The sequence below is a fragment of the Chroicocephalus ridibundus genome, chromosome 3 (genome assembly GCF_963924245.1).
Source record: "Chroicocephalus ridibundus chromosome 3, bChrRid1.1, whole genome shotgun sequence".
NCBI lineage: Eukaryota > Metazoa > Chordata > Aves > Charadriiformes > Laridae > Chroicocephalus > Chroicocephalus ridibundus.
In genome coordinates this window covers 51936610-51951755 of record NC_086286.1, presented here as the reverse complement: position 1 = coordinate 51951755, position 15146 = coordinate 51936610, and the positions used below count along the sequence as shown (strand labels likewise).

The 15146-nt window shown below is 40.6% G+C and overlaps 1 protein-coding gene across 5 annotated transcripts in view; it reads right to left on the bottom strand.

Annotated features, from left to right (window-relative positions):
- RPS6KA2 (ribosomal protein S6 kinase A2) overlaps nt 1–15146 on the bottom strand; it is a 315972-nt gene that overhangs the window by 60229 nt on the left and 240597 nt on the right. For all 5 annotated transcript variants that reach the window (XM_063329165.1, XM_063329167.1, XM_063329164.1 and 2 more), the window contains 2 exons: nt 7844–7881; nt 6942–7084 (listed from right to left, as the gene is read on the bottom strand). In XM_063329165.1, the coding sequence (XP_063185235.1) occupies nt 6942–7084; nt 7844–7881 (181 nt within the window). The remainder of the gene's footprint in view (nt 1–6941; nt 7085–7843; nt 7882–15146) is intronic.

Genomic DNA, 15146 nt, shown 5'->3' with positions numbered 1-15146 from the left:
TTCTACTATAATAAGTACCTACTAATAAATATGTGTTTCTATAATTAAATACCTGTTACGGCAGGACAGACTCTGCAACCCTTATGTAGTTTTTGTATCTTATCTCACAAGTAACCTCACTGCTCTCAGGAAGCACATTTATGCAAAAAAGGATCCCTTCATTGCCAAAACCTGTGTCAGACTGCCCCGCAGCCTGACTCTTCCCTTTTCCCAGATTAAATATAGCCACACCGTGGGAAAAATGTAAGAAAACATAAGAAAACTGTAACCATGAAACTGTTATGCTAGTTTTGGGAGGAGGGCAGAGGAGAGGTTTAGAAGCCAGATAACTAATTGACTATAATTAATTGAAGGATTAATCTGCATTAGTAACAAATTGCCTCAAGGTAATAAAACATAGTAGAAACAAGGAAAAAACACTTTTTAAAAGTGTGTATGGCTGAAAAATATACATAAGATTTGGAAAACACAAATGTGTTAACCCCTGCTGGCTGGTAGAGTGAGAAGAGCTGGCCGGTAGAGCTGGAGGAAAGCAGCTCGTCTTTTAGAGAGAAACATGATGGGGGAGAATTTTTAAAACTGCCAAAATGACACCGGAGCTCAAGCACCGTTTTCAAAGTAATTCTGACCTATTAGAGCCTTAGCCCTGAAAAAAGTGTTCAGATACAGTGGGGATGAGGAGCAGAGAACGCTGCTTCCCAGGGCAGCAGCAGCAATGGTACGTATTGTACTAAACCCTCCTCACGATTTCTGAAAGAGCTTACCTTCAGAGTAAGTACCTAATGTTCACTTACACTTGCTCATGTTACTTTGTTGTTACAATAAATCTAATTTAACAGCGCTAATGATGACTCCTACAGCTCATTTGTTTTGGCGGAAACGGGCTTGACACTGCTGATGCAGATGGCACAGATATAAGCAACTGCTTGGTCAATGACTCCACGGGAAGACGAGGACTGTAGTTCCCACCCGCCACGATATCACAGAAAGATCTGCAAATGCACCGTGGCTGCACGGGGCCAAGAAACCCGAAGGCAAGAAATTCAGATGCAGTGTCTAAGAGGGAAAGAAGGAAGGAAGGAAGGAAAAAAGAAATTTCAGTTGCAGGAGGGAGCAGGGGAAATGATGGTCCGGAGGCTGCAGGGAATATTTATTGCGCTGCTCTAATGGCTAGCACTTTGTTACCACATGTCTCCAATTACACAGGTCTAACGTTGAGATTAATTCAGATTCAGAAGAAATGCACTTAACATCAATATTTAAAGTGAAAGGCAGCTATGTGAGTTAAATGTACCAGAGCTTTTTACTTCAATGAACTCAACTAAGCAGCAGCTGGAAGAAAGCACTGGTTACTCAATTGCAGTCCTGATTAAATCTGTTGAAGGTTAAAAATGAAATAACAAATCTGAAAACAAATAAAATCGGAACAGTTCATCTCATCAGTTAAAGCTACCGCTTTACCACAAAACAACCTGTTTTCTTGCTTATTTTTACAAAAAATCAAAAACCTTGCTAAACGTAAACATGCAAACAGGAGTGAGCGCTTGCTGCTAACACCCTTGCACATAAATACAGAGTTGTATGGGTCACGGCAGGTTGACAAGGAGCTGAGCCTAGTTGTGAAGAAACTCTGTAGTATTTTTGGCTATTAAAGCAGACTCTATAGTTTTGCGGGGAGACTCAGTTTTCGCTCTCCCCACTTCCCCGTCTGTATAAACCATCTGTTTGCTCCTTGCCTCCCAATGATTCACTCCCTGGGTATTCTGGAGGACCACCTTCTGTTAGCCACTACTTCATAAGGCTGTGCCTCCCTCCCTCCAACCTTGGCTTCCTTTCTGTACCAATATCCAACAAGAAAGGCAAATATTCCCTGTTCCAGTCCAGCTGCCTATTAAAAGAACCACAGAATTAAAGCTGGATGGGAAGAGGCCTCTAGACTCATCTAATCCAGCCCCTGCTTAGGTCTCAACATACTCTGCAGTGCTTCCTTTCTCTAGTTTTCAGGGCAATCACCAATTCCAGTAGGCAAAACACCATCACTGGAGACCCCAGACATGTGGGAAGACCTTGGGAAAGAGGGCCACATTTCCTGAGGGAACAGATTCAAGAAGTGACCTTGGTAGATCATTGAAGAAGATAATGAACGAGAAAAAAATCCACAGCCTGGGGTAATTGCCAGATGAATCTTTCTAGCAGATGGAAGGAGAGCAGATTGTGAAAATTACTTCAGCTGAAGTCTGCTAAAGTATTGTGAGCCCAGGATAAATTCAGGGTTACAAAGAAATTTGGTACCACTCGGTTTTGGAAAGCAGAGAGAGACACTCTTGTCAGAATGGCCGGATTCCCCTCTCAATGCTTCCAGTCATTTCCCAGGTAGCTGGGAGCTGGTCTGCCTCTCCGTTGTTTTACTGTTTGTAAAATGCATTAAGAATTTTTTATTATTAGCCAGGTGTGACGCATAATGAATTGGTGTTTGCAAAGGGTTTGAATACCTTCACACAGCAGCAAACATAAACATTCGACATACTGTTGATGAAGACCGTCTCTTGCACTGGGAATGAAACACGTGTTATGATGGTCTTTTATGAAAGAAGATCATATTGCTTTGATGTCTCATATTGATTTTTCCAATGCCACTGTACAGTTACTACAAAATTATTACAGAGCTGACTGCTTTGTCTGGATACCAAAAGGATATTTTTTCTTGTGAAGACTTCACTACTCACACATTCACTACATTGCTTACAAATATAAAGACATTTCTTTTTATTTGGAGCTGCCTATTGAGCCATCACACCCTTTCTTTCTCTAATTATATTCCCCTCTCTGCCCACGTGACTCCTAAAGGTGTACAGTGTTTTTTCCTGAACTGAAAAGGGACACAATTTCCATGAGGTCTGTGCCTTGTAAATGAGGTGGTGTGACGAACTACAAACACGCTGCTTTGAGAGGTCTTCCAAGAGACTTGTGCGTGTGATATCACACAGACCTGTTTATCTGGGCCCCAGAGACAGCAGTGTGGGCGCCAAGGCTCTTCCAGCGCAGTTGAAAAGGTATTAGTCCTATACACAACTTTTTAACAATTGAAGTCAACTGCTTGTCCATGCAGATCTCCTGATGCAAAGCTTTTGTAGAATACGTCCTGTCCAAAAGCTTCAACGCAATGAGCAAGATGCAGGAAGGCAGAAAACAAAATCTGTCTGGTCATGATAAACCATGTAAATTCACCAGCACAAAATTTTAACTGGGTCCCAGTAGTTGTCATCACATACTAAATGAGAGGCAGATATTCTTCTCTGGAATGCTTGGAAAGGGTTAATTTCAAGTTGTGTATAACTAGAGGAGTTGACACATACTAAGCTACCATAAAACAATTCAAACAAAATGAGCAGCAAACAAACAGGTCTGGTTTTGTGGCCTGTGTCAAAGACTTATCTGGTGGTAAACAAAGTTTTACTGTTGTTGATAGTAAACCCCCCACTGAATAATTAATAATAATTAATAACATAATTAATAACATAATTAATGAAGTCAAGAATTTAGTCTTTTTCGGATAAGTTTGTTTTGATCACAACGTGCCACATTTAATGTTGCCTTCAAGGATCACTCAGTTTGATTCTAGCCTGTGCCTGGTCAATGCAGCTTGGCAAGGAGCTGCTGGTACACCCTGACTCTTCATATTGTAGCATTAATCCCTTTTCACATACGAAAACAGACAAGAGTGGTTACTCTTCTGATGGCTAGGCTACAGGGCACTTTATCACTATCTGCCTAATCTGTTCCTCTATTGATCAAAATTTAGGTATGAAAATTACACTATCATGTTCACTTCCTTTCGATCTGTGGATACGCTACCAACTGGTACATTTTCTTTGTATATTTCACATCATACTGCAAATTACTTCTAGAGAAGTGCTAATAAATCATTTGGATACCATTTAACTCTCTTCAGTTTTTCAGACTGGCAGAAAACCAGCTTCCCTAATAGAACATACAAGTGACAGATCAAGGAAAACAAGGAGAAATGAGCAGAGTGAAAGACAGCAGCAGAAAATCCTCCTGCATTTTAAGAGTACGGGAATACCCTTTTTTTCTGCCCCTACCAGTTAATTGTTGAAAAGGAAAAAAGAATCAACTGATTAGAGCTATTTTTCTCTAAGATGGCACTCAAAGGCTTAAAGCATCAGCTTACAGTTAAAAAGATTTCACTCTCTTTAACTTACCTCCATTTATATGGATTCTTATCTTTTCTAATTCTAATACACTGAATCCCTTGGGGAGGGGAAGAAAGGAGAGCTGGGGGAAAAAAGAAAGCACAAAACTAACAATGTTTTTTGTTAGTTTGGGGGGAAGGAGCCAAGTTCATGAGCAGGTGAAAGAAAAACAATCTATACACCAAATACACCATCCTTTCACTGGAGATAGTGAGGAAGCACAGATATCCTCCAAAACTAAATATAAAATAAAAAAAATGAAAGGGCTGGCATATATTTATTATATGAGCCATAACCTATCGGCTTTCCTGAATAAACACATAAACACTTCTGTGGTTCTGAAGTGCTCAGCATCCACAAATGGATCTGTGGCCATAGGAGATAAGGATGTTCCACTCCTTTAAAATTCAGGTAATAAATTACAATATTTACTTAGATTAACTGCTGTCAACCAGCTAGATCAATGATGTAGGCCTTCCCCACCCCGAATTATTACTAGTTTTCGCTTTGCTTCCTATCCTTACTTCCTTTGGTGGCACCAGTTGTCTACTCAGGGTAAACAGAATTTAAACATACTCTATGGATTGTGGTATGTAGGGTAATATATAGCTACCTAAAATAGCTTCCATACCACAGGAAATGGAGCTGTATTAGAAGAGCATATTGCTACGTTAATTTATGCGTCTGCCCTGGTTCTGCAGGGGAGCCGTGACCACCATGGTGGGGTGCAAGGTGAGCCACAGCTGCCGTGCTGCGCTGCGTTGAGTTGCCTGTTGGTGGCCATGGACTGAGCCCTTGGGTAGACCTGCAGCCTGCACACTTCAGGGGAGAGCAGCATCACCTTCGTTATCTGAACATATCCCTGTGAGAGTAATAAATGCATGGTGTCTGGCCTCAAGGGACAGCCTATGCTTGATAAAACGACGCTGGGAACAACTGCTTCAAAAAACCTGTAGTGTTCATATAGCTTTTAAAAAATCACAATGTCACAAACCAGCTTCTCTTTGATCTTCTCTTCATCTTCCTCTGCAGCAATGGCACCACAGATCGAACAGGCTGCACAAGTGCAGAAGGGAGCAGGTTACCATCCGAACACCTAATTTTAGATGATTGGCATGTGGAGGGTTCAATACCCCCTTGAGAAACTTTCCTGACACTGTATCCCAGTGTGAAATACTGCAGCACTCAGGAGGATGTTATTGGGTCCTTCTCGTAAGCAAAGCAGCTCCACCACAGTCGGATATCTCCCACAGAGCTCTTCTTGGAAAGTGTTTTCCAGGGTCTCACTTCTTAAGCAGTCGGGAGCTTTCTTCTGCTTTCCAGGCTAACTACATTTCACGATGAGTTTATTCCTACCTATTCTTGGGACAACATTACTCTTTAGCTGAAATAGCTCCTTTCTCTCTGTGGTGTTTTTCCCTGTGATGTATTCATAGATGGTATAGGTACTATACCATCTTTGGACAATTATTGGACTAATAAGTGTCCTCAATTAATGAATTTCTCCTGCAACACTGTATCAAATACTTTATTATAATGGCGGCACACGAGATCCACTTCATTTACTTTGTTTAAATAAAGGTGGCTATGTCATCAAGTAAAATATCAGATTAATCTAGCATGACTGATTTTTGGTGAATTCATGTTGCATTTTAACTAACTTTTCATTGATTTCCATGTATAAAAAATGAATTAGCACTATTTCTCATATCGATTCCATTTAAACTCCCTCCAGAACAGCTTGCAGGACTCTTAAAAGGTAAGCAATAGTGGGTAGAAATTGTAACTTTTGTATAGTTAATGCAGTACAAAGACATGTAAGAAAAAGATGAATTCCTAACTATTCCTCTGTGCCAACTGATACATCTATGTCTGGTTCTGGTGATTCCATCCCACGTGAATACCAGTCATTTTAAAACTGTTTCACATGCATCCTTTTAAAACCAGCTTCAGCATGCGCTCAGGACAAAGCAAACATCCCAAACTAGTCATAATTAAGGCACAGCAAAATGATACAGAAGAAAACAGGAGGATAACATGGTCCCCATATGTATTTGTTTTCTTTTCCCACCAGGAGAAAAGGAGGTTTTTGAGTGACAGCCTCCCACCAGCTGATAAGACTAACAGGAAATCCACCGCCAGTCCAAAAACTACCTGAATCTCATTAGTGGAACAAGGGTCAGCAATACTGATGTGAAGACAGATGAATGGCAAAAGAACCACAGATGTCCTGTGAAACATTCAGAGCGCCCTCTAAAATATGTCCTTTTTAATCTATATTATATTTTGCAGAAAAAAAAAGAGTAAATCTCTGAGTTTCTCTGAGAGGATCTCCCTAACTTCTGAAAATTGCTGCTTGGGGAATTGCTTCCTAACAGGAACCATGTTAGTAACCAGACAGATATTTCTTCTGAAACGCATGTGCTCTTCTGAGCTTGCCCTGCCCTGTTTCTGTGCAGTAGAAATATTCATGGCCCATGGTAACCAACCAAAGCAGCAAAGGACTGTGAGAAGGAAGAGAGAGAATCTGGGGGCAAAATCTACCTCATATACTGCCAGGAGAAGCTGGTTTGCAATCGCTGATGCTATGAAAACGATCAAGCAGTCATTACACAACTACTTTGTGATCAACCCTTAATGGCTGGAAGTGGTACTTTTTATTTGAGGGATACGATGACTCCTACAGCCACCTCTCCAACAAACAAACACACGCAACTTTTCCATTACCATGAGTACGCCGAAAGACCACCAGTCTGCACTCTGCGTGTGTCCTCGTCGGTTGACCACCTCTGGGGCCATATACTCTATTGTTCCACAGAACGAATATGCTCTCTTGTCATGGTCGATGGCTTCTTTACTGAGACCAAAATCTAAATAAATTGAAACCAAAAAAAAGACTTGTCAGGTTTATAAAAATGATTATTTACACTTTCACTCACTTCAACTGTTCAAACAAAACACACCAAGCAGACGATGAAGCACCCTTGTGTCTGCATGCAGAAAGGCCACAGGTACATGTGTGCTCCAGCCCTGCCCATGTGGAGGGCCTGGATGACATTTGTTAGTACATCCTGAAATAGGTGTATAATTTTCTCTGTTCAGAATGAGGTTCTGGCCCAAAGCAGAAGAGATAGTTTAAATAAGCAGGAATACACAGTTCAAGTTTGCTGAAGACAATGCTGGTAAGGGTTCTTGCTCAGCTAACCAAAGCGTCAAGAAGAATAATCCCAGATGGACACCGGTGAACAGGATGTCCAGACAGCACCTCCAGGGTGGCAACGGGGCGTCTTTCCAGGTGCCCTCTGCACAGTTATAATTCAGAGAATTTAATCTGGAGTAAGCAGTCATACTGGAAGCATCCTTCCATCCACGTTGGTAGGCAGCCAAGCCCACACACTTCATGTCAGTCAGGACTACAATTTTACCAAGAAAACACTATGTTCTCCATGTGCTGTGCAGCTCGGGTGCTTGACGAATTGCCAGAGTAGAGAACTCCAATACTCAAACTTTTCTGGCTTCTGAGTTTTTATAAGCAAGCTCTTTCCAAGCACAGACCAAGATGCACGGAACATACTGCAGAAACAAAACCAAAATGTTTGTAGACATTAAGTTTTCCATTCCTCACATACCTGTTATCTTAATGTGGCCCTCTTCATCAAGAAGAATGCTGTAAAGCAAAAAGCAAGTATTCATTAGTCAGGCATAGACTGCAGTTAACAAACACAAATAAAAGATGTTCAAGACAGGTAAAGAGATATATAAGACTCAAATACACGTGCAAACAAACCCTCAGTGGATTATATGCCTCCAGAAAGAAAAATGATCCTCAAAGGTCTGCCTAATTTCATGTCTGAAGCAGGCATGGCCTGCGGCACTCGCATGGGGAGCCTCCTCCTTACTCCACAGCCTGCTCAGGGTGGGCATGCAAACTGAGCTCAGGAAGAACAGGGTGTTCAAAGCCAACAACTGCAGAGTATCTGCTTCCAGCAGGAGAAGGAGCTACAGGTTTCCTGTTCTCATAGTAATAAAGGCAAGCACGCAAATAATCAGGGCTTGGACTTACTGGACCTAAAATTAACTCCAAAGGTAGCTACGTTCATGCTGAAATAATAAAAGTGATCGTAGAGCACAATGACTAGTCACCAGCCTAACGGCATGGATCTCAGCCCCTGCTAATTTATTCTGTCCGGAAGCATAAATGAAAATTCAGCCTGGAAGCCAAGTTCAAGCGTTCTCATGTTTGCCACCTGCCAACTCATTTTATTCTCACAAAGGCACTCCAACATTTCTGGGAGAAAAATTACTGTTGTTCACAAAAGGCATTGCTAGTTTTTGTGGAAACAAGAAGGAACACTGAAACTGAAAAATAATGATTTTGGTAACTTTTCTGCGTATAAATACCGACACAGTAATAAGGATGGTGTTTCTTCAGTCCTAGTTAGATTTCATGTATTGTTCTTTTCAAAATAGTCTAGGGAGGTGTTGGCTATTTTTATACTCCCCTTCTCTCAGAGAGTCACTTTGATCCATTTATTCAGGAAGAAAATAAGACAAAAGTGAAACAAACACATCGGGATATACTTTCGTGAAAGGTTGTCTCTGTACTGAAGCATAATTGAAAAGAGATGATCTTCTGTCATTTGTTTGTGTGTTTAGAACAGACTGTTATTGTGCAATTCATCGAATAAAGGCCAGCAGCTGTGTCACTACTACGTGTTCAATAATTAAAGCTTTTCCTTCTCGATAAAAGCTTCTTTACCTCTATTCTTTCTCTCCAGATTTCTTCAAGAGGCATAATTTTAAAGCCTATAACAGGCACGTTTAAATGTATTTTTGTGACTACAATCGCTAAACAAGAGGCTTGTGCTTCAGAAGAGAACAGAATAAAACACCTGCCAGCGTGGAAGTGAGCGTGAACCTACGAACTCCACAGACCTGGCTCTGGAAAAACGGCAAGGGAGAGTACAGCTCACAGAAATCACCCAAAAATTTGCCCTATACCCAGGAAGCCCCTGTGAATAACAATGCAATTCAAAGGGTGTGGGATTTTCCCCAGAAACATTGATTTGATATTTAATTGATTTCATATGGAAAATTCAGGCTGCTTTTGCGTGTGTGTGTGTACATATGGTTTTCATACCTTGGCCATCATTATAGGGTTCATACCTCACCCTCATTAAAGGGATAGGGGTGATACCAACACAGCTATCACGCTAATAATAACTGCCTTGGGTTAAGTGAGCCTGAAGCATACAACAGCCTTTCTCACACTGAATGTCTGTAAGAGCAGAAAAATGAACAGATCCTGGTTTCCTGTGGATGTGCATCCTATATCCCCTAAAACATGATCTGCAGTTCTCTCCTGTCTTGTGTTCACTAATCACTGCAGGCTCCCCCGTGGCCCCTGGCAGCACCCTTTGGACAGCTGGGTGTTTCCACATTTGCCATCTGCCAACACATACAACGCTATGGTTATGGACTGAAAATTACACTCAATGTAAGAAGAAAATAATACGCTAACAGCGAGCGAGAAAAAGATAATCGTTGCACTGAATTAGCTTTGAGTGACATTAAGAAGCAAAGAACAAAGTACCTGCTTCTAAGCATCCGGATTACAACAACAGACAAATGGTTTTCCTTTGACTGACTGTGGAAGCAAACTTATTCTCTGATCATACCTTCTGTCTTCTCTTTTTATCTTTATCACTTTACAGTTATCCCACACTGTCAATAGTAGAAAAATCTATTGTGACAATCACAATTACTTTAGCTATGGTTTGCAGGATCAGCGAATCTGAAATAAACTCCCATTATTTTGCAGAAAGGGAAAAAAGAACCAGATTGTTAATAGGATTCCGGCTTGAGAAAAATCCGTCCTCTAAATCAGTATTTTGAAATTATAAAATATGTAAGAAATAGACTATTAAATGTTAAACTAGGCTATAATCCAACTGAGTGATAATCTTTCACTATAAGATTTTTCCATTTTATTTGTTCAGTTTGAGTGTATTTACAGGACACTATCATTGTCAACCTGTTCTTTATTTGAAAACAATAACAACATTTTAGCCTCAGGATTGTCCCACAAACATTCAAACTGCTTTCACTGACCTCAGTTTAAAAGTATGCCTTGAGAAAATAAAGGCTGAAAATCTCCACGTTAGAAGCTGGGAAACTAAGCTAGTGGCAGGGGAAGTTACATGAGAAGCTCATGGTAGAGCTGGGACTGCAACCTCCTTCGTGGTGTTTTTGCTGCAACTTTAGCACAGGGATAAAAAGCCCCAGTTATGCATCTTTGAGATTATTTTATAGTGACTCTTAAATCAAGGCCCCCTTTCTTACGTTTCTCTATCTCTTTATTTTTAATTTTGAGTCAGTCTTCTAAGCTTCCCTTTGAACTCCAATATACTCAAATCATCCTGAAGTTCTGCCAAATCTATTAAAGCTGGAAGTCTGGGGGGTTTTTTGGGATGATTTAAGTTTCTTTCCAAGTCAGCTCAGTTGTGCAGAAAATTCAACCCACACTTTGTGTTTTTCAGAAATCGTAGCCAAAATTTCAGGTTGGAAAGAAAACCTGAAACTTTATAAAGAGTGTTTAATTTGATTGCAGGCTTTGTTACAGAAGTACCAGATAGAGTGAGGTATTCAAATATCTCCCAAAGAGATGAAGATTCTCACAAACTGTCCACATGTTGTGACATTTCAGTGTTTGCATGACCCCATACTATGTCATCATGCTGAACAGTCTTACGGCAAACCCATCTCTGCTGTAGTTTCATCGACTGCTTGCTTTGATGGAAGACGATGGCGATTTTCCACCAGAAGTCTTTGTCCTTTACTAATTCTCAGGTCTTCCCTCTCTACACAGGGCAGCTACATTCATGAACGAATTGCCACGGTTTACAACATGTTGCATTAAGCAGTAGTGGTTTGGGTTTTTTTAATATCGTTCAACGATTCAGGAGTTGTTATGCGAGCAGATATCTGAGCCGTCCCTTGTACAGACAGCTGAGGGCATTACAACGTAAACCACTCCTTGTGAATCAAAGTCCCTACGACAGAACTGTATCAAGGTGCATCTGGAGATAGAAAAGGCAAAAATAAATAAAAAATGTCTGTGCATTTCTCAGAAGGTAGAGTTACTTCTAAGTCACTCACACCCTTAAACCACAGCGTAAGAAATAACATATGCATCATATACTACTTTAGAATAAGTTTCCATTTTTCTAGTTCGGTATAGCCCTATTTAATAGCTTGATCCTGCAGTTCTTAAACAGAAACATGCCTCACCATGTAAGTAACTCCACCAGTTTCAGTGTGACTGAACAGTACCTTGTTCCACAAGGGATGACACAGAAACCACCAAGACAACTCAAGGAGAAGAATTTGGCTGCAACAATTTAAAGGAAGAAGCATCCGCTTGTTCTAAACAAGACTTTAACCAGAAAATTCAATTCCTTGCCTTTTTGAAGTAAGTACAGCTAACTTTATAACAACTCCCAGAGCATATATTCTGCTTGCACTTAAAATTAATTCATAGCTTTGAATTGTTAATATGGATTTTAGCTCAGGGAATCTTAAAAAAATGCCGAACCTTCAATTTTAATGTACTGAGGGTTCTTTCAAGTCGTCTGAACAGTGCTATTTTCTAACTAGTCATCTTTGACATAAACAGTTCTGATGAACTTCATTTTAGGATACTTATGGAGCTGACTGAAGCAATCTCAACCCTATTAGCAGTTACTTTCGGGAGCTTCTGGAGGGCAGGAAAACCACTGAACAATGAAAGAAGGTCAAATGCAGTGTCTATCTTTTAACAACGGGGGAGAGAGAATTGGGAAATTTCACTTATCTCTGGTTCTGCAAATCTGATAGAGTAAACCTTGTGCTCTAATCAGACTGGCAGCGCTTCTCCTGAAGACGTGGGTGTAATTCTGCACATTGTACTTCAAAGGAGATATGGATCAAGAGAAACCAAAGGGGAGGAATGAGAATGACTGAACACCCAGAAAGACTGACTGGTGAAGAAGAGTTTGGTAGCTGGACTGTTTAGGGTACAGAAGAGAGGTCTGAGGACACAGACGTGCTCGCAATCCCCTGAGGCTGATGCTGACAGCAGAACGAGCTGGCTGGGGAGTCAAGGAGGACAGGCCAAGGAGCAATGGCCTGCAACTGCAGCAAAGAAACTTCAAATTAGCTATTAAGAACAACTTTCTAGATGCACCGCCAAGAGGCCTCCTATGGATAAGACAGAATCTCCACCAGCTATTTTAGGAATAGGTTAGCAACACATCTGTAATGACCTTGACATATTTGACCCTTCTCAGAGGCAATGGGAGGATGAGAACATCCTGGGATGGTCCTAAATTTCTTTTATCATCTTATTTACAGCGTTATCCTTTTCCAGATGTAACTTTAAAATATAGCACCTTTTTCCCATTTAGAATGAATATTTTTTTATGCTGTACCTGTTTTTTTACTCTAAACATAAAGTTCCAGTGAAATCATAGACTGTCGTGCTCTTCTGTCATAGGCATGGCTACACATGGGCTTTGCACTTACAAAGCTAGTTTTAAAGGATATAATTTTCAATCAAACAGATGCCTTAATTTATCCCCAGGTATGAACTTCAGTTATACCGGTCTGGGTCATTCCCTTTCCTGTACAACAACAGTTATATTCATGTAAAATAATTTTATACTACGACAGTTGTATCCAGATTGAACCGTATCACTGGTATCTATTTAACTATACATCAAAGACCATAAACCATACATTCAAAAGTTAGGAAATACCAGAACAAGGGCTGCCACCTTAACTTTACATAGTGATCTCACTGTACAAAGGTCTTTAATTACATGATGATACTTTTCGTTTTCTTCCAGAGAGCTCTTGCCTCAGTTGGCAGAACAGAAAACACACTCAGGGATTTTAGCAGAGTGGTACGGTGAAGGGTATGGCTGGCTGGTCTCAGCTCAGATGAAAATGCACAGAGAACTGGGTTCCATCTTTGCCTTTTCAACATGTTTCTATCTGACAATGGCAAATCAGTGGCACCGTCCTTTCTTAGGTGAGCTCTGATTTCTCAGTTCACTGATCCCTGATTTGAGATACTGCAGTTTGGCCTGCGGAAATTTTAAGTGCTCTCACTTGCAACTGAAGTCAGTGAGGGATGTGCTTTGAAACGCAAAGTGACACGTAATGTTGAGAACTCTGAAAAATCAGGCTCTCAGTATTTCAAAAACACTAAATAGTTTTGACATGCACTTAATTTTCCTCTCCGTTTCTAACTTCTCCTAAAACAAAAAATTACAGCATGTGCCTATAAACGTAACAGCACCATGACTTGTATTTGAAGATACAGGCTCATATTTGGATACCTTCTAATAGCAGCTTCATATATCATGTGTTAGCTTGAAAAACAGCTTCATCTAACACCAGAGAGAAAAGTAGTGCGTGATTCATACTAACGCTCACTAGAAACAAAGTTTAAAACTGAAAACCTATAATTGGCGTTATTCTATTACGTACGTGTTTGCTGATGCTGACTGAATAAAATAGGAATACAGAAGGAAGTTGAAACTGAAGAGCTGCTGGGAGACAATGCAAGAGCATGTGACAGTGGCAGCAATGGTGTGACCGCTGCCTACCTGCATTTCACACTTTGTAACAAACCAGTAACTTTATCCCTCCAGTGGTTTAATTTAGAGAATGTCTTCCTGTATTTGACAGGCTCTGGATTTCAGTTTTGGTTGCGTAAACAGGCAAGAATGGAAATTTTGGTCACCTGCGAAAAGGCCTCTAGCCCAAAGGACTGAGTGCCCTGGTTACGTACATCTCTCTGAATTCATATAGTACTACTGCTATAAACAAAACATAAAATTGAATTCAAAGTTTAAATCACATAGTACTGTGTTGTAGATAAATAGTCTCTTCCCCTGCAACTTCTCACCTACAAAATCCACCTTCCATTACTCTTGGTCTCTCATTTTATCTTTGAGTATGAAAGCAATAGCACCCCATTTTAAAGAAAAAGCTGCATATTTTTGAACTTCATGTCACAGAAGGAAAAGGCTGCTCTGCTGTTATGCCTTGGAAGTGTAAACAACAGCCAAAGAGACTGCTCTCAGTGGTCATCTTTTTAAATGACGGCGACCATTACATTAAAAAGGCTGGTAACTTTGAAATGTTGCAGCCTGTTTTATTGGAGCCAGCAGAGAAGATGCAGGCAAAGCACCAGGCAAGTGGCATGGAATAAAAACAGTATCACGTCACTCACAGTGATAGCAATGAAGGTGTAATTGAGTCTATTAATGTACTGCAAAGAGGAAAGAGAAAGGAAAAACCTCCATAGCACCACAACAGGAATAGAAAATAGCTGCAAAGATAAGCAGGAATAATGATTGGGAAAATATTTTGGATTGCTAATAAAATAAAATATCCTCATCGTCACGACTCTCGTGAGCTAATACGTGCACTAGTTTTCAGAGATGCTCATTGACTTTAAGCAATAGCTGCAATAAAACTGAATGGTGCCATGACGCATTTTGTACAAGCTGGAAGTGGAGTTGCTTTAAGCAGTTTATGCCACACCAAGGGGAAGGGCAGGTTAAATGCTGCAAATGGAGAACAGTGCAGTTCAAAGCCAAAGGCCCAGAGGTCTGAACCCAGTGCTGAGATCCTTCATTAACCTGAAGGCCAGGCACACAGAGGCCACATCATACTGGAGCACAGCCAAAATACTTGGCCTCACGGTAAAATGATATGATAGGACGACCCTACTGCTGATGGTGAGGGTCTCGTGTAGAGTCTCACATACAAGAAGGAAGGCAGAGCCTCTGGCACCTTTTGGCTTACTTGCATAACACGGAGCAGAAACTAACTAAAAGCTCATGTATTTATGTTTCAGTTTGCTCTGTCTCATTAACTTAC